This window comes from Macrobrachium nipponense, chromosome 10, assembly GCF_015104395.2.
Source record: "Macrobrachium nipponense isolate FS-2020 chromosome 10, ASM1510439v2, whole genome shotgun sequence".
Lineage (NCBI taxonomy): Eukaryota > Metazoa > Arthropoda > Malacostraca > Decapoda > Palaemonidae > Macrobrachium > Macrobrachium nipponense.
The window spans coordinates 32,560,852-32,585,692 of NC_087204.1; the positions used below are offsets into that span (position 1 = coordinate 32,560,852).

General features: G+C 39.2%; 2 protein-coding genes across 5 annotated transcripts in view; one reads left to right on the forward strand and one right to left on the reverse strand.

Annotated features, from left to right (window-relative positions):
* Positions 1 to 24,841, forward strand: part of LOC135223550 (zinc finger protein OZF-like) — an 84,171-nt gene that overhangs the window by 2,335 nt on the left and 56,995 nt on the right. The gene's annotated exons all lie outside the window — the stretch shown is intronic.
* LOC135223552 (uncharacterized) overlaps positions 473 to 24,841 on the reverse strand; it is a 28,831-nt gene continuing 4,462 nt past the window's right edge. For 3 of the 4 annotated variants that reach the window (XM_064262054.1, XM_064262057.1, XM_064262056.1), the window contains exons 3-8: positions 20,916 to 21,005; positions 14,228 to 14,371; positions 11,640 to 11,741; positions 10,590 to 10,754; positions 1,633 to 1,738; positions 473 to 686 (exon numbers count right to left, since the gene is read on the reverse strand). In XM_064262054.1, coding sequence (XP_064118124.1) covers positions 634 to 686; positions 1,633 to 1,738; positions 10,590 to 10,754; positions 11,640 to 11,741; positions 14,228 to 14,371; positions 20,916 to 21,005 — 660 coding nt within the window. In that variant the 3' untranslated portion in view covers positions 473 to 633. The remainder of the gene's footprint in view (positions 687 to 1,632; positions 1,739 to 10,589; positions 10,755 to 11,639; positions 11,742 to 14,227; positions 14,372 to 20,915; positions 21,006 to 24,841) is intronic. The other variant, XM_064262055.1, reaches the window with a different exon arrangement.

Consider the following 24,841-nt stretch of genomic DNA (forward strand, 5'->3'; position numbering starts at 1 on the left):
ATGATCTAATTTGTATAACTGCTGTATATCATACAACTTTAAATTACATTTTACAAGTATACTTTCCATGAGCCCAATCAAAAATAAAAAGCAAAAGTTTCCATGGCCTAACCCTTTTACAATTCAGTCAACAGCTACAGTATGTACTACTCATGCTTCTTCTATGGATGAAAAATAAAAAAAAATGAAAACACGAGTCTAGTAGTATATTTCCAATTTTCATAGCGATTTCAAAAAAAATAATAATTGAATGCACAGAAGACTTCTCGGTGTCATACATAATTAACATCCTGTTTGGATTTAAATAATATACATTACAAATCAGATTTGGTGAAATATTATTGAAGTTACACATAAACCAATGAATAATATGAAAAAAGATCATTAATCAGCAGCTCCCGTGATGGAATAAATATATGTATATACATAAAATTCTGAAGAAAATACTTGCCATTATATCTTATCCTCTTAATGGTCTTTAAGGAAGGTGGCGATGTGACTTCTGTGACGTAAGTTGCTGTTAAGTCCTCGAGTTTGTCCTCATCAACCTCTATCTTAACAACACTTCTGCTCTGAGACTTCTGGAGGCCACTGGTTCTTGGCCTCCCACGAGATCTAAATGATCCTCTTCCTCTACTTCGGGCCAGGTGGTCTGCCTCTTTTTCGTTCAACACGAGGTCGCTTTCCTACCAAAGTATAAAATGGGTCAGTCCCAAGTCAAAAAAAAAATAACCACAAAAAATGACTGGCAATAAGAGTATGGCCAATTTCAATAATTATTTATACTCCAAGTTTAATCATTATCAAAAATGCCTCTCTTTTTTTTCTATTTTTTACTCAAGTAAAATCCAAAGTATGAGAAAAAAAATTATAGGTGCTTTAGTCAAAATATTTTACATGTACTTCTAATTTTATGATGAAGGATGATAACTCAGTTTCTACAATGTTCTGACACCAATTACTCAGTACTGACAATGAGCAAAGAATCCTATTTTCAAAAACCTTAACAATGTGAAATATTACATATCAAGAATGTTTGTCAATTTCTGTGCAATCTTCAACTTGTCTCAGGTTTTCCACAAAAGCAGGAAAAAGAATTATCAGCAGGCATTTCAAAAACAAAACAACAAGGGTGATTTTTGTGTACGTGAAGACATCTTATCGGGAAATCATAGATATCACATGCATAATTTCAGGAAGCAATCAATTTCTTCAGAAAAAAATCTACAGAATAAAATACAATATAGAATTTAGGCAAAGGGCCAAGCTCTGGGACCTATGCAGTAATTTAGCTCTGACATGGAAATTGACAGTAAAAATGTTCAAAAGGTGTAGCAAGAGGAAAACCTGCCATTTCCACAAAGAAACACTTAAGTGAGGTACAAAAGTAATATTGAAGAGAATATGAATGGAAGTACAGTAAAAAGAATGGAAGGGATTGCTGCTAAACAGTAAAGGGAAGCTGCAAATAACCTAATGTAAAGTCTACAATGCACTGATGGCACTGACCACCTATGGGGGAAAAAATTTTATAGGGTTCATAGATCTGTCATTGAATCAGAGTAAATAGGTACACCAAATTCACTATTCATATTCAGGTATTAAAATGGATAAAAAACAAAAATCCTTTACCATATAGCTGATCATCCTGACTATCTAACTCATCCACTGCATCCTCCTTCAGTTCTGCTTTACCATTCACCTCTACCAACGTCCTTTCAAATTTATCCATTACGTGCTGAAAGAGACAATCACATGTGAATGCAACTTTGAGAAAACAACTTATCTAACAAATACATATGAAATGGTAACTACCAGCAACGTCATTATCCATTTGGTCATTTCTATGAATCTGCAATTACTGCAAATGCCTTAGTTACATCCTATCATCACCCTGAGATAGGTAATAATAATAATAATAATAATAATAATGTGTGGCGCCGTGGCAGAGTGGGTTAGGTTGTCAATGGACTGGTTAAGCAACATTGGGGCTGGTCAGTTGTTGGATGGGTGACCGCTCTCCTTGGCGTTGATTCCTTGGGAAAGGATCTTTACCATAATTTCCTCAGTCTACTCAGCTGTAAAGGAGTACGTATCCCTGATGGGTTAGGGTCCAGTTATGGGTTAAATAGCAAAACTCAACAACAATGTTAAGAAATGAAGGAACAAATGACGACGACGTAAATGGAACGTCTGGCAACAGAGGAGCTACGTCCGGCAGCCAGGTATTCAACCCAATTGAAGGGAAAGACGGTCAGGTACTTGGAGGTCGTCATCCAGCAACTGACCACCACAACGACAGTAACCAACAGCCTGAGAATGGAGCAACAGAAGCAAACCCAAGGAAGAAATGGACAAGAGAAGAAAATAAGGAAATACGTATGGAGATGCTACATCAGAAGCAACCCGACGGAGAGAGGATATAGAAGAAGGCTGGTCAACATCTGGAATGAGAGGAATAACACCCCCCAATCAGAGCAGTGGCTGGCAGACCGAGTAAGGAACATAAAGGAAAAAACTGGCTCTCCCAAACAGAAGGAGAAGAACTGGAAAGGAAAATGTCACACGACAACGAATTACACGAAGACGAACTGAGAGACGATGCCACAGAAGACGACAGGGATGATGAGGTATCAAACAACGACACACAAAGAAACACCGACAAAGTAACAGAGAGGACGGAATGGGTAAAAAAGATTAGACAATGGATGGAGCCAGATAGAGAGAACCAGTACAAAAAGAGGCATGATTCAGTGGCAAAAGCCCTCCACTGGAGCCTGTGCAAGAAACATCAGCTACCTTCCAGTAATATGTGGTACGAACACCAACCTGAAGGAGTGATGGAAAACGATCAGGCAAAGATCCTCTGGGACTATGGTATCAGAACAGGTAAGGTGATACGAGCAAATAGACCAGATGTGACGTTGATTGAGAAAGAGGGAAAAAATGGATAAGTATCAAGACCTGAAAATAGAAATATGAAGGATATGGGATATGCCAGTGGAAATTGTACCCATAATCATAAGAACACTAGGCACGATCCCAAGATCCCTGAAAAGGAATCTAGAAAAACTAGAAGCTGAAGTAGCTCCAGGAATCATGCAGAAGAGTGTGATCCTAGAAACGGCGCACATAGTAAGAAAAGTGATGGACTCCTAAGGAGGCAGGATGCAACCCGGAATCCGACTATAAAGTCACCCAGTTAAATAGGATGACTGATGGACCAAAATTAAAGAAAAAAAGTAAAATAAATAAATAAATAAATAAATAAATAAAATAATAATAATAATATATTAATAATAATATGCTGGAAGAAGACCTTCATTAATACAGGTTTTATTGAAAATAATGGCTAATACAGCCACGTTCATTTTGTAGACAAGTTTCTCTATTCCTCTTATTACCGACTTTTCTTCTGCACTCAATTTGGATATCAAAATTCCAAATGTGGTATTTATCAAATTTAATACATTATACAAAATGCAGTACAAATTTGATTTTAAGCCTAATTGATATTAGATACTAAATGACCCATTCTGGATTCCTCTTGCTCAGGGGCATCTGCTCCTCTCTCTCTCTCTCTCTCTCTCTCTCTCTCTCTCTCTCTCTCTCTCTCTCTCTCTCTCTCTCCTTCATTTTCTTGCAATGTTTCATCCCTTAACCCAGAAGAGCTTCGTTGGGCAGGTGTTGTCGGACTGAAATTCTTGCGGGGGTCCTACAGTATACAGTGGTACCCGAGATACGAAATAATCCGTTCCGAGGCGGCCTTCGTATTATGAGTTTTTCGTATCTTGGAACACATTTTACATGTAAAATGGCTAATCTGTTCCAAGCCCTCCAAAAACACCCAGTAAATTATATTTCCAGGCCTAAAACACATGTTCTAGGGTTACGACGGAAGAAATAGGACTCCAAAAAGGCAAAATACTGTACATACTTGAGTATATTCAAACTTGCATGTAATGTTCAACCCCATTTTTACTGCATATATTAGGACTTTAGCATATGTCCCTTAGCAATAAGCCTAGCCTATGTTAGCGGTTGCTACTGTAGCCTAGTCTAAAAGCTTAGAATATGCCAATAAAATGTATAAATAATCAGTATGTACTCATTTCAAATAATTATTAATTAATCATTAACTATAATACACAAACAAAAAACAAATCTTCCAATCGATTGTTTACATTCAGCTCTTACCCGTCTTACGATGTATCGAAAGAGCGCCAAGCAATCATTTTTCCTAGCACACAGTAAGCCATAAATTGTCATTAGTATCTCTCTTCAACTAATGAAGCCACCAAACAGTATAATAACCATCATTTCTATTTATTTATTCTATCTTTACCTAATGGAGATACCGAGTTACTGACAGCTATAATGAAACATACGTATACGTAACGTAATAATAAATCAGAAGAAGAATTCTAAAAAATACGTATTTGTTGGCAGTCTGATTTATTTATATTTTTATGATATCTAATTCACAATTTTTTTTTATTAAATGTATTGCATGTACTCATTTCAAATAATTTATTAAGTAACCATTAACTATAATAAACAACAAAAAAAAAAGCTTCCAAACGTCTGTTACATCCAGCACTTACGAGTATCGAACGATCGCCAAGCAATCACTTTTACACAGTAAGCCCATAAATTTTCATTATCTCTTTCAACTAATGAAACTACCAAACATATAATACCATTCATTTCTATTCTTTATTCTATCTTTACCTAATGTTTTTTTTTTTTTTATTAAATGTATTGCATGAATAAGTTTTTCAATTTACAGCAACCTTTTACCAATAGAATACTTAAAGCACAAGGGGTAGATGCTGACCAGTAAGAGAGCAGGACCTTATGGGGTGACTAGCATCAGGAACCAATGGGAGAGCGGGAGGATGGTGGCGAGTTTACTCAGTTGGCGGCGCGGGAGTTTTAAAATTGTTCTCGGTGGTCCGGGCGAATCTCGGGACTTTACAGCAACAACCTTTCGTATCTTGAAAACTTTTCGTATGTAGAGCAGTAAAATTTTTCGCATTGGCTTTCGTATCTTGAGTTTTTCGTAAGTAGAGCCTTTCGTATCTCGAGGTACTACTGTATATAGTCTGTCGCACAGCAGCCTCAAGAGTTGCTCAGACCGTCACAAGAGAAGGGCACCTCTCCGTACAGAATTCTGATTGGCTAGAGAAGGCGGTTGCATGACGTCACTACTTGCCGAATTGTCATTGGCTAATTGCTGTTGCGTGATGTTATGCCTGGTGTAGTCTGGTGTTTCTTCATCTGGGGTGTCTTGTTCGGTTGTCATATCCGGTGTGATATTATTTAGCAATACCATGTCGTCTTGGTTTGGGCTTCTCTGTATGCTAGTAAGGAGCAGGAAGGGCTCTTGAGTAGCATTCAGTGAGGGCTTCTTGTCAAGGATGAGGATGGCTTCCAGCAAGCCTAATCTTGGGTCTGGGACATTGTCGATGATGGTGGTGGTGTTGATAATGCTTTCATGGGATGGAGTGTAATTGTGACAGGTGAGGGCATGGTTCTTGATAGCGACATGAAATCATCTTTGCGAGGTGCACAGTAGTCAAGCCAATATATGTTCCGACACATCCGCGGATAGGGCACTGATATTGGTATACTATACTGGAAAGCCTACAATATATTACTAGTACTAAGATTTTTTTTACTTTGAATAAGAACTACAGTAATAATTACAAATAATAAATATTATCATTGTTGCTGTATCAACGCTAAACTTATCTACAAATAATCTACAACATATAACTGGAATGGAATGGAATGGAATGGAATATGAAATCTGGGTCAAGAAAATGCAATATTTCTTCATCTGTTATCGTAAATTTTGAAAATTATTGTCAAACAAATTGTGAGCAATAGCATCTGTAGAGATTCCATGAATCGCAGGAAGGAGAGTTCTCAGCTTACCACTCTTCAGTGAGAGCAGAAGTATGAAAGAGGGTACACATTCAAGTTTCACCTCTGACATTCTCTTGCTTTTACGTGTTTATCTTTGTTTCGGCAAGAATTTCGTCATGCCAAAGAGGAAAAGACCAGCAAAACATCTCGCTAACCTATAGAAGAAAATTCACTCTAAAATGAGTTCAGAAGATCACAATATCCGTGATATTAGCGTAGTTAGTGAAGAGAGAGGGGGAGGGCTGTGTAGTAGGGAGCGGCCCCATCTTGCCTGATGCACACGTCGCGCAGCGCCCCAGGCTACGTTCTTTGAGCAAAGGGATCTTCATTTATGATAAATAACATAGTTTTGGTTTATCAATACCCAAAATATAATATGAAATTCAAAATAATGATGATGATTTATTAACACTGTCTTTGTGAAAAGAGAGTACACGTTCGAGTTTCACCTCTGATATTCACTTGCTTTTATGTCTGTTTATCTGTCGGCAAGAATTTCATCATGCCAAAGAGGAAAAGACAAGGAAAACATCTCGCTAACATACAAAAGAAGAAAATTCATTCTGAGCCGAGTTAGTGAAGGAAGGAGTGCCCCATCTCACTTGACGCAGTGCCCCAAGCTATGATCTATGAGCAAAGGGATTTTCATTTATGATTATGTTATGATAAATAAGGGATTTTGTTCACGGAGCGACACGGCTGAGCCCAGAAAGCATAGTTTTGGCTTATCAATACCTAAAAAGAAATAAAATTCATAATAATAATGATTTACTAACATTGTCTTTGTAAAAATACAAAGAAAAACTTTGAACGCCCATATCTCAAAACTATACTTATCGACCTTCAAATTATATCTTCTCCCTTACTTTTAAAGCTATAGCACTGAAATTTGATATATAACTTAGAATAAGGTGACCAGATTTCTGAGACAAAATCCGGGGAAATTTTCGGTTCAGAGACGTAAAAACCCCCCAAAACATGACGCGTTTTCGTCACTGAAAAACTAAAACGGAGACGCTGCAGCCCTTACCATTCATAAAGCAGCGTTCAAAAGTTTCTGTCATCCTATTTATCCTAAATTGCAAATGAATAGAATGAAAATACAATTGATTAAATCAAAGTAGGCTATAATTTAATAACTACAAACCAATGATTAAACAGTATTCAGATTATATCTACGGGCAAAGCACCGCTGAATGGCAGCAGAGTGGTGCCAGCTGGCAGCTGGTGGGAATTAAGGCAAGAGGGGAGGGAGTCAGGGACGTGCAGGACGATATTGATGATGGTTTGGCGGAATATTTGGTTTTATGTTCTTGGATGGTCATCTTGCAAATTATGCTGTGGAAAGCTGTTTATCATTTCCTTAGTTATATGTATACACTATTCACTGTGCAGTAAGAGTAGTACAGTGTGCATCTATGTATAGTTTGGTCAACATTTTCGTTTTTTTTTTCTCCTGTATTCTAATTTCGGATCTTTCAGTCTCAGTGAAAACTGGGGACATTTACAGGGACAACAGTAGCCGAGGACAGGTCAGTGAAAATGAGGATTGTTCCAGGAAACCGGGGATGTCTGGTCACCCTAACTGAAAAAGACTTTATAGAACAATCAAATGAAGCCCTTTTTTCCAAATTTTTTTTCATTTTTTTCCCCTGATTTATAGGGTTCATTTTTTTACCATAATGAAAAAATTCATAACTAGCGAAAAAAATGATTTTTAGAAAAAAAACTCATTTGATTGGAGGTCTACATCAGTTCTATTGTTCTATATATGGTAGTAATCCCAGGTCTTAATATTAAGTATCAAGGGAGGGGATAGAATTTGAAAAATGGCTAATTTCGGGATAAATCGCCCTGGCGTCACAAAACCGAAGGTCAGAGGCGAAAATTATATGCAGTTTGGAGATGCCCCAAGCTCACCTCATAAAGTGGTATGAATGTTAAAGTCCTGTCCTTAAAAAAAGGCATTAGCCGGCCGGCCCTCTTAAAAGGTGAATCACCACAAATAGACCTATGGATTGGATGAAAAGTCAATGGAAAGAAAACAAAAATAATTTCCACAGCTCTGTAACAGACATCACCAAAACTCAGGACCACAACCCTTACCCTCAGCCACACAATTTCAAACAATGAATTACTGTACACGTAAACTTAGTAGACAGTAACCTTATTAGGTAAATATGAAGGAGAAGGAAACAGGTCTTGGAAGGATATATGTTCAGAGTTTACGGTAAAATCATGTCCACACTAAGGAAAAGGCATGTATCTCTTAAAAGAATGAAATATAAAATTCCAACAAAAAGCCAAGCAAGTCAATTAGCCCTGAAAAGGAAATTATGAGTAAAAAAGGATTTAAGGGGTCCGGCAGGCTAATGACATTTTTTAAGGACAGGACTTTGATATTCATACCACTTAATAAGGTGACTTGGGACATCTCCAAACCACATATGATTTTTGCCTCTGACCTTCGGTTTTGTGACTCCAGGGCGATTTGTCCCGAAAATAACAACCATTTTTCAAATTCTATCTCCTCCCTTGATATTTCATATTAAGACCTGGGATTACTACCATAGATAGACCTGATGCACACCGCCAATCAAATGAGTTTTTTTCTAAAAGTCGCCAATCAAATGAGTTTTTTCTAAAAGTCATTTTTTTGGTATATATGAATTTTTCATTATGGTAAAAAAATAAACCTCATAAATCAGAAAAAAACTTATAAAACAAAGACGAAACAAAAATGGAAAAAGGGCTCTATTTGATTTTTCTATAATGTTTTTCTAAGTTATATACAAAATTTCAATGCTATAGCTTCAAAACTAAGTGAGAAGATAGAATCTGAAGGTCAATAAGTAATAGTTTTGAGATACAGGATTCAAGATTTTCCTTTGTATTTTTATAAAGACAATGTTAAGAAATCATGATTATTATGAATGTATATTTCTTTTTTGGGTATTAATAAACCAAAACTATGTTATTTATCATAATTTATTAATAAATGATGATCCCTTTGCATATATCGTAGCCTGGGGCACTGCATCAGGCAAGACAGGGCACTCCTTCCTACGCAACTCTCTCTCTCTCCTTCACTAACTTGGCTTATTACTGCAAAATTTTCTTCTGTATGTTAGCAAGATGTTTACTTGTATTTTCCTCTTAGGCATGATGAAATTCTTGCCAAAAAAAGATAAACAGACATAAAAGTTAAGAGAATGTCAGAGGTGAAACTCGAACGTGTACTCTCTTTTTACAAAGACAATGTTAATAAATCATGATTATTATGAATGTCATATTCCTTTTTGGGTATTAATAAACCAAAAGTTATGTTATTTATCATAAATGAAGATCCCTTTGCTCAAAGATCGTAGCCTGGGGCAAAGTGTGACGTGTCCGCCAGGCAAGACGGGGATATTACTTACTACACAACCCTCCCTCTCTCTCTTTTTGCTAACTACGCTAATATCGCGTATATTATGACATTCTGTAATCATATTAGAGCAAATTTTCTTCGTCTGTATGTTTAGCAAGATGTTTTGCTTATCTTTTCCTCATTGGCATGATGAAATTCTTGCCAAAACAAATATAAACATACATAAAAGCAAGCGAATGTCAGGTGAAACTCGAACATGTACACTACATGGGGATTGTGCTCGTACTGAATTGTGGTTGGTACTTGGTAGCTGACCTCCCTTCTGCGACTCATGGAATCTCTACAGATGCCATTGCTCACAATTTCTTTGACAATAATTACCAAAATTTACAAAAACAGATGAAATATTGCATTTTCTTGTATGGCTCAATGTTTTTGGCTTGAGTAATGTTTACTAATTACCCTGTAACTACGAAAGTAAGAGGAATTTTGACAAAATATTTAGTATGCATATTCTGCATTGCCATACAAAGCTCCATGAATTTTTTCATGACTTTGCATTTTTCGCCCTATACAGGCAGTCCGGACCCCGGGTTACGATGGCGGTTCCGTTCTTGAGACGCGTCGTAAGCCGAAAATCGTCGTGAGCCGGAACATCGTCAAAAATCCTGAGTAAACCTTACTTTTAATGCTTTGGGTGCATTGAAAACTATGTAAACTGCATTCTTATGACTTTTTCATCAAAAAAAACCTTCAAATATTGATTATCTTGCATTTTTGGTGTCATATTTCATCCGCCAGACGAGCGTTGTAGGCGTCGTAACCCTGGAACATGCGCCGGTAACCCTGGAAAACATGGTCGTCGTAACCCTGGAAAATAATGTCTGATGAATATAATTGAAAAGCATCATAACCTCGGAACTTCGTAAGCCGAGACCGTCGTAACCCGGGGACTGCCTGTATCCGCATATATAAGGGTTCCGGCCGGCCCCCTTAAAGGTTAACAGGAGGAAAACCTCCCAGTTATACTATATAACAATTGTTAAGAGAGAGTGGAAAGAAAGATGGAAAAAGACTATGAATGGCTGTATACTTTAAAAGGAATGAAAGGGTTGCACTTGGGGATGAAGGGATAATACAAAGAGCCTGAAGTAATGCCTTCAGTGAACTGTGTGAAGTCCACTGACAGCACTACCCTCCCTACAGGTATATATCCCATAAATGCTTGTGGTAGAAGTAAATGCAATTGGTTAGCCAAAAAGTGGCTCTATTATATGCAAAAACTGACCTGCTTTTTACTCGACAACTGCTCCTCCAGTGCATCAATGTCATCAATCAGGTTGAAGCACTTGCTACAAATCATAGTGGAATGTAAATTGCTGGCAATTAATTCTTTGTTCACGATGCTGCTTAAGACAGACGCTACCTCTAACTGACGATGGGATGTCCTGACCTGTGAAGAAATAAATAAAATTCTGAAGCATTTTGCAAGTGCAAATATACAAAGAACCAGGCTTGCAACCTGATAAGCAACAACAGTATGTAAACTAAAAATATGAATTTTGTAAGTAGGAATAAATTCATAAGAGCATTACATTCTAGGCTCAACGAGAAACAGTATCTGTGAACTAAAAGTATCCAACATTTTAAAGTACAAATACAAGAGGTATACTTTGCCTGAGATCGTTTTTAATCTTGTTCCTCGAAAATTTTAATTTAAACCGTGTGATGCAGTTAAACAGATCCACTACAATGAAGAGTAAATTAGGAAATAAACTCTGCTTTCCGTGTTGTAATAACATCAACAATTATACACGAGAACCCCATTAACTATGTAAAGCTGTTACATTAAAATGCAATTTCGGCAAGAGCTTAAGATTAAAATTTCATCCACAAGAATACAGAATTCCATATACTATAACATAAAAAGCAGTTTTGCCCCTTACCCAAACTATGCTGTATTCTTAATTCCATAAGTAAACAATTACAGTTTTGAAAAAATAAGGAAATTAGTTCTTTGTGTCCATCACACCAGTCAAGTGCATAAACAGTAATAAATGTTTATTAACTTTGTCTTACGCTAGCATACACCATTACACAAAGACAATCCAGATGTGGGAAAGGCATTAAAAGAAATAAAGGGTCAGGTGTGAACCCCTGGACTCTGGTTAAATAACTGAGATGCACAGAGGAAAAAAATACTAGGTTACAGTAACAAAAAAGTCCAAAAAGTATGAGTAAGTGGTATTTTTATATTTTGGAATGATAAAAACACCAAAGACACATTTCTAGACTTGTATGACTGGACCAAATGAATGCAATATAAAACAGAACTTACCCCATCTGAAAATAGGGATACAGTAGCTCTTGTAGATGAAGAGAGTCTGGCATTGCATACCAAGCAATGAGTTGGCATGGTAGTAGTGACACCACTGGTCTGCTGTGGAAAAGAGAAACTTAAAAATTTTACATGTCAATATCAACAAAATACCTGACATATACAGACACTCCTCTACATACAAACTTTTTACTTATGAACTTTCGAAAAGCTCCGTCCACCACCCATAAGTTCAAATTTTGCATTGCGCGCCTGGCCCGAGTTACAATTTCTATTATTTATTCATGTGATTTTAATGTAAAATATTGAGTGCATCCACTGTCTATCATGACTAATGGCAAGCATAAAGCAAGTGATGACAGCATGCCGCTTTTTACCACTACCACTATCTCAATGGAGATTAAAGAGGCAATTATAAGGAAATTAGAATGTGGTGAAATAATGGTTGATGTAGCACGCCATTACAATAAGAATCACTCTACTATCAGCACAGTTTTAAATACAAGAACAAAATTATGGAACACATAAAAATAAGTGCACTGAAGATGAAATATTTGCTGCAAGTCATGGATAGCTTCATCATTTCAAAAAACATGCTAACTTGTATCACTGGTCTGTTAGAGACGAGTCAGTAAGTGCCGACAAAGGAGCAGCCAAAAAATTCCTGGATACTCAAGGTAATACTAATTGATAAGGAAGGTTATACCCCTCAGCACATTTTTAATAATGATAATACAAGCATTTGTTGGAAAAAAAAGCCAGAAAAAATGCACAGAGAAGGGAAGAGAATGCCTGGATTTAAGGCAGCAAAGGATAGGCTAACTTTACTGTTGCTAGGTGGCAACGCATCGGGAGACTTGAAGCTAATGTCTCTCCTAGTGCACCAGATCCATGGGGACTGAAAAATATCACAATAAGTTCTCTACTCATAATCCGGATGTCCAATAACAAAGCCTGGGTTACTCTTGCTGTATTTGAAGACTTTTTTTTTTCCATCTCTTTGTTCCTTAATTCAAGCTGTACTGCTTCGAGCACAGGATTCCTTTCGAGATTCTCTTAATTTTGGATAATGTCCCTGGTCACCTACTGAACTTAGATGATTTCTATCTGGATATTAAAAGGATTTTATATACCCCCTAACACAACTCCACTCATTCAGCCAATGGATTACAGCATAAGAGCAAACTTCAAAGAAATATTACACTTGCCATACATATAGGCAAGCATTAAAGGAGGAAAATGACCCAAATATGACCTAACGTGACATCTGGAAAGGTTACAAATTCAGCCAATGGATCAAGGCATAATAGCAAATTTCAAGAAATATTACACTTGCCATACATATAGGCAAGAATTAAAGGAGGAAAATGACCCAAATATGACCTTACGTGACATCTGGAAAGGTTACAACATTCACAATTGTAAAATGAATATCAAAGCTACACGATTTGAGTTGAGTAATATAAACATAAATGGAACATGGAAGGCCTTGTGCTTACAGTTTATAAATGACTTCAGAGGGTTTAATCAAGAGGAGGCACAGAGAATCCTTAACAGTCTCATTGGTATGAGTGAAAAGTTACAGCTTGACTTAGGGGAAGAGGACTTTGAAGAGCTGTTTGAGTCATTCTGAGGAGTTGATGAATAAAGATTCAATGGAACTGGAAGAAATGCAAATAAAAACAGAACGAGAAAAAGAAGAACTTATACCCTGAAAGAAGTTTGAAACAAGATTGATGGCCGAGGGATTTTCTCTTATAGGAAAAGCATTGAATATTTTTGAGAAGCAGGACCCCAATGTTGAGAGCTTCTCAAAAGTAGCAACAACAATCAATGAAGCTATCCAGTCCAATCATATTCGATGAAAAGAAGAAAAAAACAATGCAAACTTCCTACGACAGTCTTCAAAGCAATGCCTTCAATCTTAAGAGCCTCCCCATCTCCACTGACTGCTTCCTCCCCAAATGAATAAAAAAAGAAATGAAGAAATCATTACCAAAGCAATTGTGCATGAAGAAAATAAGCCTACAATACCAGTTTCAAAGGTATAAGAAATACTTCTCTACTGTACATTATCATAATTTGTTTAATGTTAAGTTCTATATGATCATTCATATTAATAATATGCTCTATGAAATACAGTACAATACTAGTATTGTATTTTAGTATGAAAAAACCATAATTAGTACAGTAGTAAGTACAGTACATAATATTGACTTTGCATATACCAAGTTGAAACTACAAATAAATTCGAGCTATGAACAGCTGTTCGGAACATAACTTGCTAGTAAGTAGAAGAAAGTCTGTAGTTCAAAAAAATTCTTGGTCTGTAGTACCTCAAATAAATTCTTGGTCTGTAGTACCAGAGTCAATGAGCTACTTGGGGATACTATAATTGAGAATATTGCATGGGCGAGTCATTTAATTCCTAAGTGCAGCCAAAATACTCTCTAAACTCAAAGATCCTTTGTACTCTGTACTAACACAACCATAAAAACAAAAATGCTGAACATGACAAAGTGAATTTGAAACTGCTGTGAAGTAGTATAGGAAAAAATCTGAAATCAAATGTGAAGCAAATACTACACCTTCCAAGTAATTGTGTGAACGTGAGCATCTGACTTGGGTAATTCTACATATATACGGCGTTCTGTTTTTGCAGTTCCTTTACAGAGGTCATCTCTTACCAACTTTGACCATTTCTTCTTTTCATAATTGGTATTAGATTCAATCTGAAATATAGATATATATATATGAGAAGGTTAGTGATACTCAAACGAACAGTATTTCATGAGGTCCTGTAAGTCAATTTAATTATCTTGTCTTTCACATTTTTCATGAACTTCACTGGTAAACTAACCAGGATGAGAAATAGACATTTGTACTTGTCACTAAACCTGGAAAATTTACTCCATTTGGACAACAAGATATCAATCAGTTATCTTACCAAATAACCATAAGGATGCCCAAAGAATAACTGAGCACTTCTCACATTACTTAGTAATATTGCTCATTGTGAATCATGAAATTCATTTGTGTTGTAGACAAAAAGTGTGCAGTATTAAAAATTCATTAAGGATACCTCAGGCAACATGCAACATCCATTACAAACATCAGAATTTTACAGCTCATGAAATATTTTTGTATTGCAAGCATGTACTAGACATTGGATATACATCCTAAATTCAGTACACTGTATACAATTGCTAACCTTGGAGACACTGGACTGTGAAGTAGTCGATACAACAGCAATCCCCCAAAAATAACTTGTAAAATATGGATGAATCGATAAATACAAATATCCCATAAGCAAAGTGAAAACTTTTATGCGCTAAAATTGTATTGCGAAATACTTTTATATTCTTTTATTTATTTTGTTGAATGTTATCATCAAACTATACTACTGTCTTACTCAGTACACCGAACACTGGCTCAATTAAGACTTTTTTTATTTTTTTTTATTGTTACTGTATTGCATTTGATTGTTTTTATATTTTATCATTATGTTAAATTTACTGTGAAATTCCCACTTATTTACTTAAGTGAATCGTTACTGCTTTTATTTACATACAGCAGTTCCACGTTGGCCGAAAGCTTCTGGTTTCTGCACCAACGGCGAAAGACGTCCCACTTCGACTGGTAGACTCTAAGGGTAGAGGGCCTTCTAGCCGAGGCGATAGCCTTCGCTGCCTTAGCTGAAAACCCCTTCGGTCTGACAAGACTTTTGACAGTCGAAAGCCAGTCAGATTGAGAGCGGGGAGGTTTTTGTGATACCTGTCGAAGTGGGGTTGTCTGAGCAGATCTACTCTTTGTGGAAGAGCTCTTGGAAAGTCCACCAGCCATTCCTGTACCTCTGTGAACCAATCTTGGGCCGGCCAGAATGGAGCTACCAGCGTCATTCTTGTCGCTTCCGAGGCCGCAAACTTTCTGAGTGTTTGACTCAGAATCTTGAATGGAGGAAAGGCATAGACGTCCAGACCTCTCCAGTCTAGAAGGAAAGCATCCACTGACACTGCTCCTGGGTCTGAGATCGGGGAGCAGTAGAGGTCTATCCTTTTGTTCTTTGCTGTCGCAAATAGGTCGATATGAGGTCTGCCCCATAACCTCCACAGGTCTTGGCAAACTTCTGAGTGCAGAGTCCACTCCGAGGGGAGTACTTGATTCCTCCTGTCAGGAGGTCGGCCCTGACATTCCTTTCTCCCTGTACGGAACCTGGTGAGGAGAACGATCTTCCTTGCCTGAGACCACAACAGCAAGTCCTTTGCTGTTTAGTACAGGGAGAAGGAGTGTGTGCCCCCCTGCTTTCTTATGTAATCCAAGGCTGTGGTTGTTGTCCGAGTTGACCTGAAACTATAGCATTTCGGACGTGGGGCTCGAAGGCTTTTAACGCCAACCACACTGCCATCAACTCTTTGTTGTTGATGTGCCAGGACACCGGTTCCCCTCCCAGGTGCCTGACACTTCTCTTGACCCTAGGGTCGCACCCCCAACCTGTCTCCGACGCGTTGGAAAACAATACTTGGTTCGGGTTTGGCATGTACAGAGACAGACCTTCTGCAAATCGGAGAGGGTTCTGCCCACCACAGAAGGTCCTTCTTGATTCCTTTTGATATCATGAAGGAGAATTCCAGATCTAGAGAGAGACACCTCCAATTCCGGTAAAGGAAGAATTGGAGAGGTCTGAGATGCAACCTTCCTAGAGAAACGAATTGCTCCAGCGAGGAGTGTCCCCAACAGACTCATCCACTCCCTCGCTGTGCATGCAGCTTTCTCTAAGAAGGTCGTTAGTTTCTCTCGGCAACGAGCAATCCTCTCTGGTGATGGATATGCCCGAAAATCCGGAGAAAACCATCCGAATCCCCAGATATATCAGCTCTTGACTGGGGATTAATTGTGACTTCTGGAAGTTCACCAGAAGCCCCAGCAAACTGCTAAAGTAAGTGTCTTTTGTAGGTCCTCCAGACATCGTTCTTGTGAGCTTGCTCTGATCAGCCAATCATCTAGGTAGAGAGACAGCCTCACTCCCTCCAAATGTAGCCACTGCGCTACATTCTTCATTAAACCCGTGAAAACTTGAGGGGCTGTCGAAAGGCCGAAGCACAAGGCCCTGAATTGGAAGATCTTCCCTCCCATCATGAATCTCAGAAACTTCCGTGAAGAAGGATGGATAGGCACATGGAAGTAAGCGTCCTGAAGATCTAGTGACAACCATCCAGTCCCCTGGACGAAGAGCCGCCCCAACACTGAAGAAGTTGTCTCCATGGCGAAACTTCCTCTTTTCTATGAAAGACATTCAGGGCACTTACATCCAGAACCGGTCTCCATCCTCCTGAGCTCTTGGGAACTAGGAACAGTCTGTTGTAAAAACCCGCAAAATGAGGATCTTCACTAGTTCTATCGCCTCCTTTTCCAGCATAAGATCTACTGCTAGAGAGAGGGCTTGATTCATGATGGGGTCCTTGTACTTGGCTACCAACTCCCTCGGAGTCGTCGTCAACGGAGGTCTTGATAAGAAGGGAGTGAGGTAGCCTTTGCGGACTATCGAGTGAGACCAGTCGTCCGCCCCTTTCTGGGCCCAGACGTCGGCAAACTCAGTAGTCTGGCACCCATGATGTCTGGAGAACTTGAATACTACTTCTTCCCTCTGATGGATCTAGAGAAGGTCTTCCCTCGTTTAGCGGTCTAGAATCCTCTAGAGGAAGAAGCTCTGGCAGGAGGGACTCCTCGAAAGGGCTCCTGCCTAACTGGAGTCTCTCTCTTGGTTTTAGCCTGGAAAGAAGTGTGAGGCTTCCTGGTAGACTGGGCTAGCATTGTCCTGTGTAGCCTTAGCTGAAAGGGCACAAGAAACATCCTGAATGATCTCTTAGGGAAGAGTTGAGGAGAGAGCTGAGAATACAGGAGAGAGGCTCTCTGAGCATGAGATACTGATTTCGTCAGGAACGAACAGTAAACAGATCTTTTCTTGATTACTCCCGCTCCGAAAAGGGAAGCTACTTCACTCGGATCCATCTCTCACTGCCTTATCCATACACGTGAGAACACTGATAAGATCCTCAGGTGAAATGGAATCCGGGGTCTGCGTCTTCTTGGCCAAAAACCGCCCAAAGACCAGTCTAGGAAGTTAAATACCTCCAGGACTTGGAACATTCCCTTCAACAGGTGGTCAAGCTCATTCATCCCCCATGTCGTCTTAGCAGACATGAGGGCAGAGCGTCGAGAGGAATCCACCAGTGAAGAGAAGTCCGAGTCTGCCGAGGAGGGATAGAGATTGCAGGCTTCATCCTGACACAGGATGAAACCTTCGAAGTTTTCGAGGTCGAAAATAACGATAGAGGCGAAGGCGCCGGGCGACAGGAGAAAGGGCGTCTCCGAATTCCTGAAGCAACAGGTCCGTCAAACGCTTGTAAGAGGAAACGGAGGAATCTTTAGGAATTTCTTCTTCCGAGGGATCCTGTTCTTCTTCCGCCGAAGATCCTTCACGATCCTAGGAGGATAGGCTGCCTCAGCCGAGAGGTCCATCCTTGGAAGAACGTCTGGAAGAACTCTGACATCTAACCGCGGAAGTCATAACTTCCGTTTGAGATTCTGCCTGAAAACTCCTTCTTGTCAGGATGAAGGCGTTACTCTAGGCTCTTGGCGCCTAACGAACGCAGGGCGAAAATCTGGCGAAGAGCGCCTACTAGGCGAAATGTCATCAGGCTCCTGGCGCCTGGTCTAAAGGAGAGCGGCTGCCTGGCGACGAGCGCCTGCCATGCGGGAAGCGCTTATCAGGCTCTTGGCACCTGCTGCGAGGAGAGCGAATCTTGGCGACGAGCGCCTACCAGGAGAGAAGCGTCTGACAGATTCCCGGCGCCTAACTCGAGGAGAGCGAAAATCGGGAGAAGAGCGCCTTGTAGGAGAAGAGCGGTTACTAGGCTGGGTTGGTTCCTGCTAAGCGAAGGGCGGCTGACAGGAGAAGAGCGCCTGTCTACCGAAGGGCGTCTGGTCACAGGAGAGCGGAAGCCTGAAGAAGAGCGGCTACCATGAGAAAAACGCCTAACAGGCTCCTGGCGTCTGCCAGCGGGAGAGATCCTGTCTCGAGACGAGCGCTGTCGGGAGAGGCCGTCTACGGGAAGCATGCCCCTTCCTGTCCGAGGAGAAACGATGTCCGCAGGAGAGCGCCTGTCTGTTGAAGAGCGCCTCGTACTACGACCTCCAATCCTGGAGAGAGGGCGGTTACTGACGAATAGCGTAAACCTGGGAGAAGAGCGCCTGGACTTCTTTACCGGGAGCGAGACGTCCTTCCTACGATGAGAAGTCACAACCAAAGAGTCAGCCAGAGCCGTAATCTGCACCTGCAGACTAGCCAAAACACGTGTAGGAGATTTAACAAAGTCCTTCACGGGAGACGCAGCTCGATCCTTACTAGGAGAGCGAAACTCCAAAGAAATCCTCGGGCTTCTTCACATCCAATCCAAGATCTTCCGAAAAAACTTCAGGGCTGGAGGGGAGAGCGGAAGAAGCCTGCCATGCTCTCTTCGACGGCCTAGAAAGCTTCCGAGGAGCTCCAACCACGCTTGGGCGGAAGGAGAAGGCGAAGACGAGAAGCATTGCCGTAAAGAATTCTCTCTTGGCGCAATCTAAGGTAGCCTGGGAGCGAACATCAGGCGCTACCGAGGGGACGCCTGACCGGTGGGGGTTCTCCCTAACCTTCCTGCGGCTTTCGACTTTCCTCCTCCACTGGGTCTGGGAGTCTGGAAGAGGTCTAGCCTAGAAGCATTAGGGAGCCGATCAGACGCACCCTCCACTGCACTGGGATCACTGCACAAATCACTATCACTCTTACCTTCTAGGCACTTTAATTTCCAACTCATATTGCGAATAGTGGCTCTCATAGTGTCCACCTCCGAAGGCGCATCTTCGGGTTCGATGCAGGGAGCAGGGGCTGAAACTGGTAAAGGCGCTACGTCTACAACAGGGTTATCAACTTCAAACTCGCTAGCGCGAGACCTACTAGAACTCCTAGATGAAGCTTTCCTAACCTTGTCCTTCTCAAGCTTTCTTACATAAGAAGAAAGCGCCTTCCATTCTTCTTCATTCAATTTACCACATTCACTACAAGGGTTAATAAATGAGCAGTCATTTCCCCCTACACCTCATGCATACTGTGAGGGTCTACCGCAGCTTTCGGTAGCCTCACCTTACAATCGCTAACAGAACAAACTCTGAACATAGTAGATTTCTTAATCTCTAAATCAGACATAATGAAATTCCAAGAATAATCAAAAGAATAATAAAAAACCGTCCACAAATCGCAAATGCCAAGCCAAAGAGCAGGTACTTCACCAAAAGTCCGATGAAACAATCCAGGGCGAAAACGAGTAATAATCCAAAAAATCGAGAGGTATCGACAACAGATGTAGTCGACACCGGCGACAGAAAAAATATGACTGGAAAGGGGATTGGTTCATACACCTGCACCCAGCGGCGGGTGGGGTAGATCACCTGACCTACCTGTCGCGTTTGCCGCGAGTTTTGAATTCTGTCGTGACGTCAGAGAACGTAAGCTAAGTATATATCTGGCAGGAAAGTTCATGTACAAAACTAAGATATACTTCTATTTACATACAGTAATGTTTTTACTGGTTTTTCTCCCTCTCTCCTCAACCATCTAAATGCTCCCACCCTCTATCTTAAGTCAGCTGTGCATCACCTATCTTAAGTCAGCTGTGCATCACCGATATGGTTATCATTAACTATAATGTAAAGGCAAAAACATGTCGATACATTTTTTTCTCATACAACGCAGTAGGTCGTCTAGTACAAGTATAAACAAGACATTTGGTCAGGTGGAAGTACGAGCATTTGTTTAACAAACGGTACAGAATTTCTTTAAAAATTTCAGTCGAAAAACGGAATATTCAACATAAGAAACATACAACAAACAAGGTACAACTATATATGGTAAAGACATGAGCTTATCAACAATGCTGACATTCACAGGCAGTTCAAAGGGATGATCATATTACAAACAAAATGTTGGAAGAGATATGGTGTACAGCAGCTTAAAAACAGACTTGAGATCTTAAAGATTAAGGACAATTTATAAATGATATGAAAAGGGATCAGGAAACAGTAGTCAGACAGATGGTAGATACAGAAGTAGATGGGCAAAGGTTGACAAGAAGGTCCAGGAAATCTGGAAATGAGTGTAGATTAATAACTAAACTAGATTGGACTTGAGGCAAAAAGTGAACATAAAAAAATAGAGCAAATTATAAAATAAGTGAATACTACCTTATAATGTGGGAACTTGATTACTTCCTTCAATATGATCTTTGCTGGGCATTTCTCTCGTTTAGCCTCACACTGGCCAGAAGGAGAATCCTGAAATAAAAAAAATCAATACAATTAAAGATATTCATCAAACACCCGTGTCATATAGATAAAGACCATTACTTCTCAATTTAATATCTTTTTAATAAAGGAGAATCTGTGGATGAAGGAGTCCCCTCTAAAAGTTCTGAAAGGGCATTAGTCTTAGAGACCAGGTCCAGGCCACATCATGGGATGAGAGTGTCTAAAATAAGCCTTTTCTGGCAACAAATCCTTCTGCTCTAAAGAAAAATTCTGTTACCAAGAGGACAAAGAATGGAATGAAATAGAAATTTGAGCAACAGTGTAAAATGCTGGGACTATAGGGTTATTCTGCACTGAAGGGACATTAAGAGTAAAAAAGTTTTAGTTTTAAAGGTGTAACATGAGGAAAACCTCACAGTTGCACTACACAACAACTGTTAGGAAAGGGTTGAGAGTAAGATAGAAGAAACAATATGAATGGAAGTAGAGTAAAAGGAATGAAAGAGGTTTCAGCTAGGGGCTAAAAGGGCACTTCAAAGAACCTTAAACAATGCCTACAGTGCACAGTGTGAGGTGCAATCACAGCACTAAACCCCTACGGAGCTTAAAAGACAAGGCAGATAAGGGAGTGTTTCCTTATGATCATTCAAGGCAGAGGATGCCTAATCAGCCCCCTAGAATCCAACGTGAATACACGTCTAACAATTACTCAGCAGCTTTTGTTTGAAAGATTTCTCTCACCATGAACAACTAAAAGCAGTGATGGCATAGGCCTTGCAGTTATAAAGAAACATAGTGGAATATGGCCAACAGAGTATTTCTAGGGCTCAAGGCCATAGTGGAAGCTGAATTATCCTAGACAAGATCATATTCTTAATAGTACAACACTAGGTCTATCAATATTAGTTGATCAAATGGAGCCTCTTTCTCTCATCTGATAACAACTATAAATTTAACCGTTTCTTTATCTAACCTTTGTTATTCTTAGTGACACATAAACTGGGATTCTGAAACAGAAGTGCAAAGTGAAATGACATATCCTAACTTCCCTTCCAAGAGTGGCTACACTTGATTCCATGAGCGAGTGTTGCCATGTAACTCTTTTTCATCTCTTTGAGATAGAGATTAGACTTGTTTCCAAATGCTGAAGTTTTTATTATCTATATACGTATATGCATATGTGTGCATGTATGCATACCTTGTATGTATCCAAATGTCTGAATCTAGATAGTCAACAATAATGTTTACTTTGGTTCATCACATACCTGGCTGGCAATGCACACCATCTTCCCAGGCACCTTCAATAAATACTGTTTGTTTTGCTTCAAAGCCTTCAAGCCAATCATAAGAGGTCTAGAGTTGAAAAAAGCAAAGTTAGGAATTTTGGTCATATAAGCATACCACCTTCAATTACCCAGTACTACTACTACTACTACTATGCAACAGTCTTGAATGGTGGTACTGAGTGTACCTCCAAACAAACTGTTAGTAAAGAAGGGGTTAAAGGTAATGTATTATGCTAACTTTTAAATGAAATTACAGTAACTTTAATGTTACTTAAAAGTTAGCTTAATACTTTGGGAGCATGATTAGGTTCATATTTAGAGCATGATTAACTTCATATTTAGCATTCAATCTCTAGAAATAGCATTTATAGTGACCGTACCAAACTTACACGAATCCTCACCTTGCACAAGGGTTCTGGAGCCTAACCTCGCGTAAGTTCGAGGCATTACCGTATTCTCCACGCATTTTAATACATTTTTATTTATGTCTTTGTTTTTTCTTTTTAAATAGGTGGGGTCGCTTCTTTACCTCCTCTTACTTCCTCCTAATGAACACAATATTCTTTGGAAACTTGAATTTTGAGTCAATGGCACCTGTGGGCTTGTCCCATATGAACAGGTTTCATCTTTTGTATTATAATAAAAATAATAATAATAATAATAATAATAATAATAATAAAGTCCGGCACTTGCACAGAACCAGTACAAAAAGAGGCATGATTCAGTGGCAAAAGCCCTCCATTGGAGCCTGTGCAAGAAACACCAGCTACCTTGCAGTAATAAGTGGTACAAGCACCAACCTGAAGGCGTGGCAGAAAACGATCAGGCAAAGATCCTCTGGGACTATGGTATCAGAACAGATAGGGTGATACATGCAAATAGACCAGACGTGACGTTGATTGACAAAATCAAGATGATGTCGCAATACCATGGGACACCAGAGTTGAAGAGAAAGAAAGGATAAAAATGGATAAGTATCAAGGACCTGAAAAATAGAAATAGAAGGATATGGGATAGATGCTAGTGGAAATTGTACCCATAATCATAGGAACACTAGGCATGATCCCAAGAACCCTGAAAAGGAATCTGGAAAAACAAAAGGCTGAAGTAGCTCCAGGACTCATGCAGAAGTGTGTGATCCTAGAAAAAGCCCACATAGTAAGAAAAGTGATGGACTCCTAAGGAGGCAGGATGCAACCCAGAACCCCACACTATAGATACGTACCACTCAGTCGAATTGGAGGACTGTGATAGACCACAAAAAAAAACTTAAAAAATAATAGTAATAATAATAATAATAATAATATTTCGGAAGGAGACCCTCTCGTAGACAGGTTTTGTTAAAAATGGTTGCTGCTTCAGCACTATTAATTTTGTAGAGTCTTCTCTATTTTTCTGATGAGAATAGTATAAGCAATAATAAACCAAAATGACTCAACCAAATTTTACCATGACTACAAAATTAAGTGCTGAAGCAGCAACCATAATAATAATAATAATAATAGTAGCAAAAGCCCTCCAATGGAGCCTGTGCAAGAAACACCAGCTACCTGGCAGTAATAAGTGGTACGAGCACCAACCTGAACGATCAGGCAAAGATCCTCTGGGGCTATGGTATCAGAACAGATAGGCTGATACATGCAAATAGACCAGACGTGACATTGATTGACAAAATCAAGAAGAAAGTATCACTCACTGATGTCACAATACCATGGGACACCGAGTTGAAGAGAAGAAATGGAAAAAATGGATAAGTATAAAGACCTGAAAATAGAAATAAGAAGGATATGGGATATGCCATTGGAAATTGTACCCATAATCATAGGAACACTAGGCATGATCCCAAGATCCCTGAAAAGGAATCTGGAAAAACTAGAGGCTGAAGTAGCTCCAGGACTCATGCAGAATAGTGTGATCCTGGAAACGGCGCACATAATAAGAAAAGTAATGGACTCCTAAGGAGGCAGGATGCAACCCAGAACCCCACACTATAAATAAATACCACCCAGTCGAATTGGAGGACTGTGATAGACCCCCCCAAAAAAAAAAAATAAAATAATAATAATAATAATAATAATAATAATAACTATTATAGTATAAAAGATCTAAAAGTCACCTACAGTATACTGTATAACAATGAATTCAGTAATAATTACTAAACTGATCCTCTCTATCTGCTACCAAACCAAAAATAATGTTATAGATTAATTCAATGGCCCATATACGTACTTATACAAAGGGGGAGATAAATATCAGGTTCAGATGAACTGCACAAGTTAATACTCACTAACATATGTATGTACAACATACAATTCAATATTTACTTACAATTTTGTCAAAATTTTTCATATTCTTTAATATTACATATGACTGCACTTAAGTTGCATACTCACTGGCATATATACATATCACATCATATGCTTGATATCCATTATCAATTTTGCCAGTACTTTTCAGATTTTTAATAAGATAAATACCAATTTTGCTAATACTTTTAATATCAAATAATAATAAACCTGTTTGTGCATAAGTTGCATGCTCACTGGTATATGTACATAACACATCATATGCTTCAAC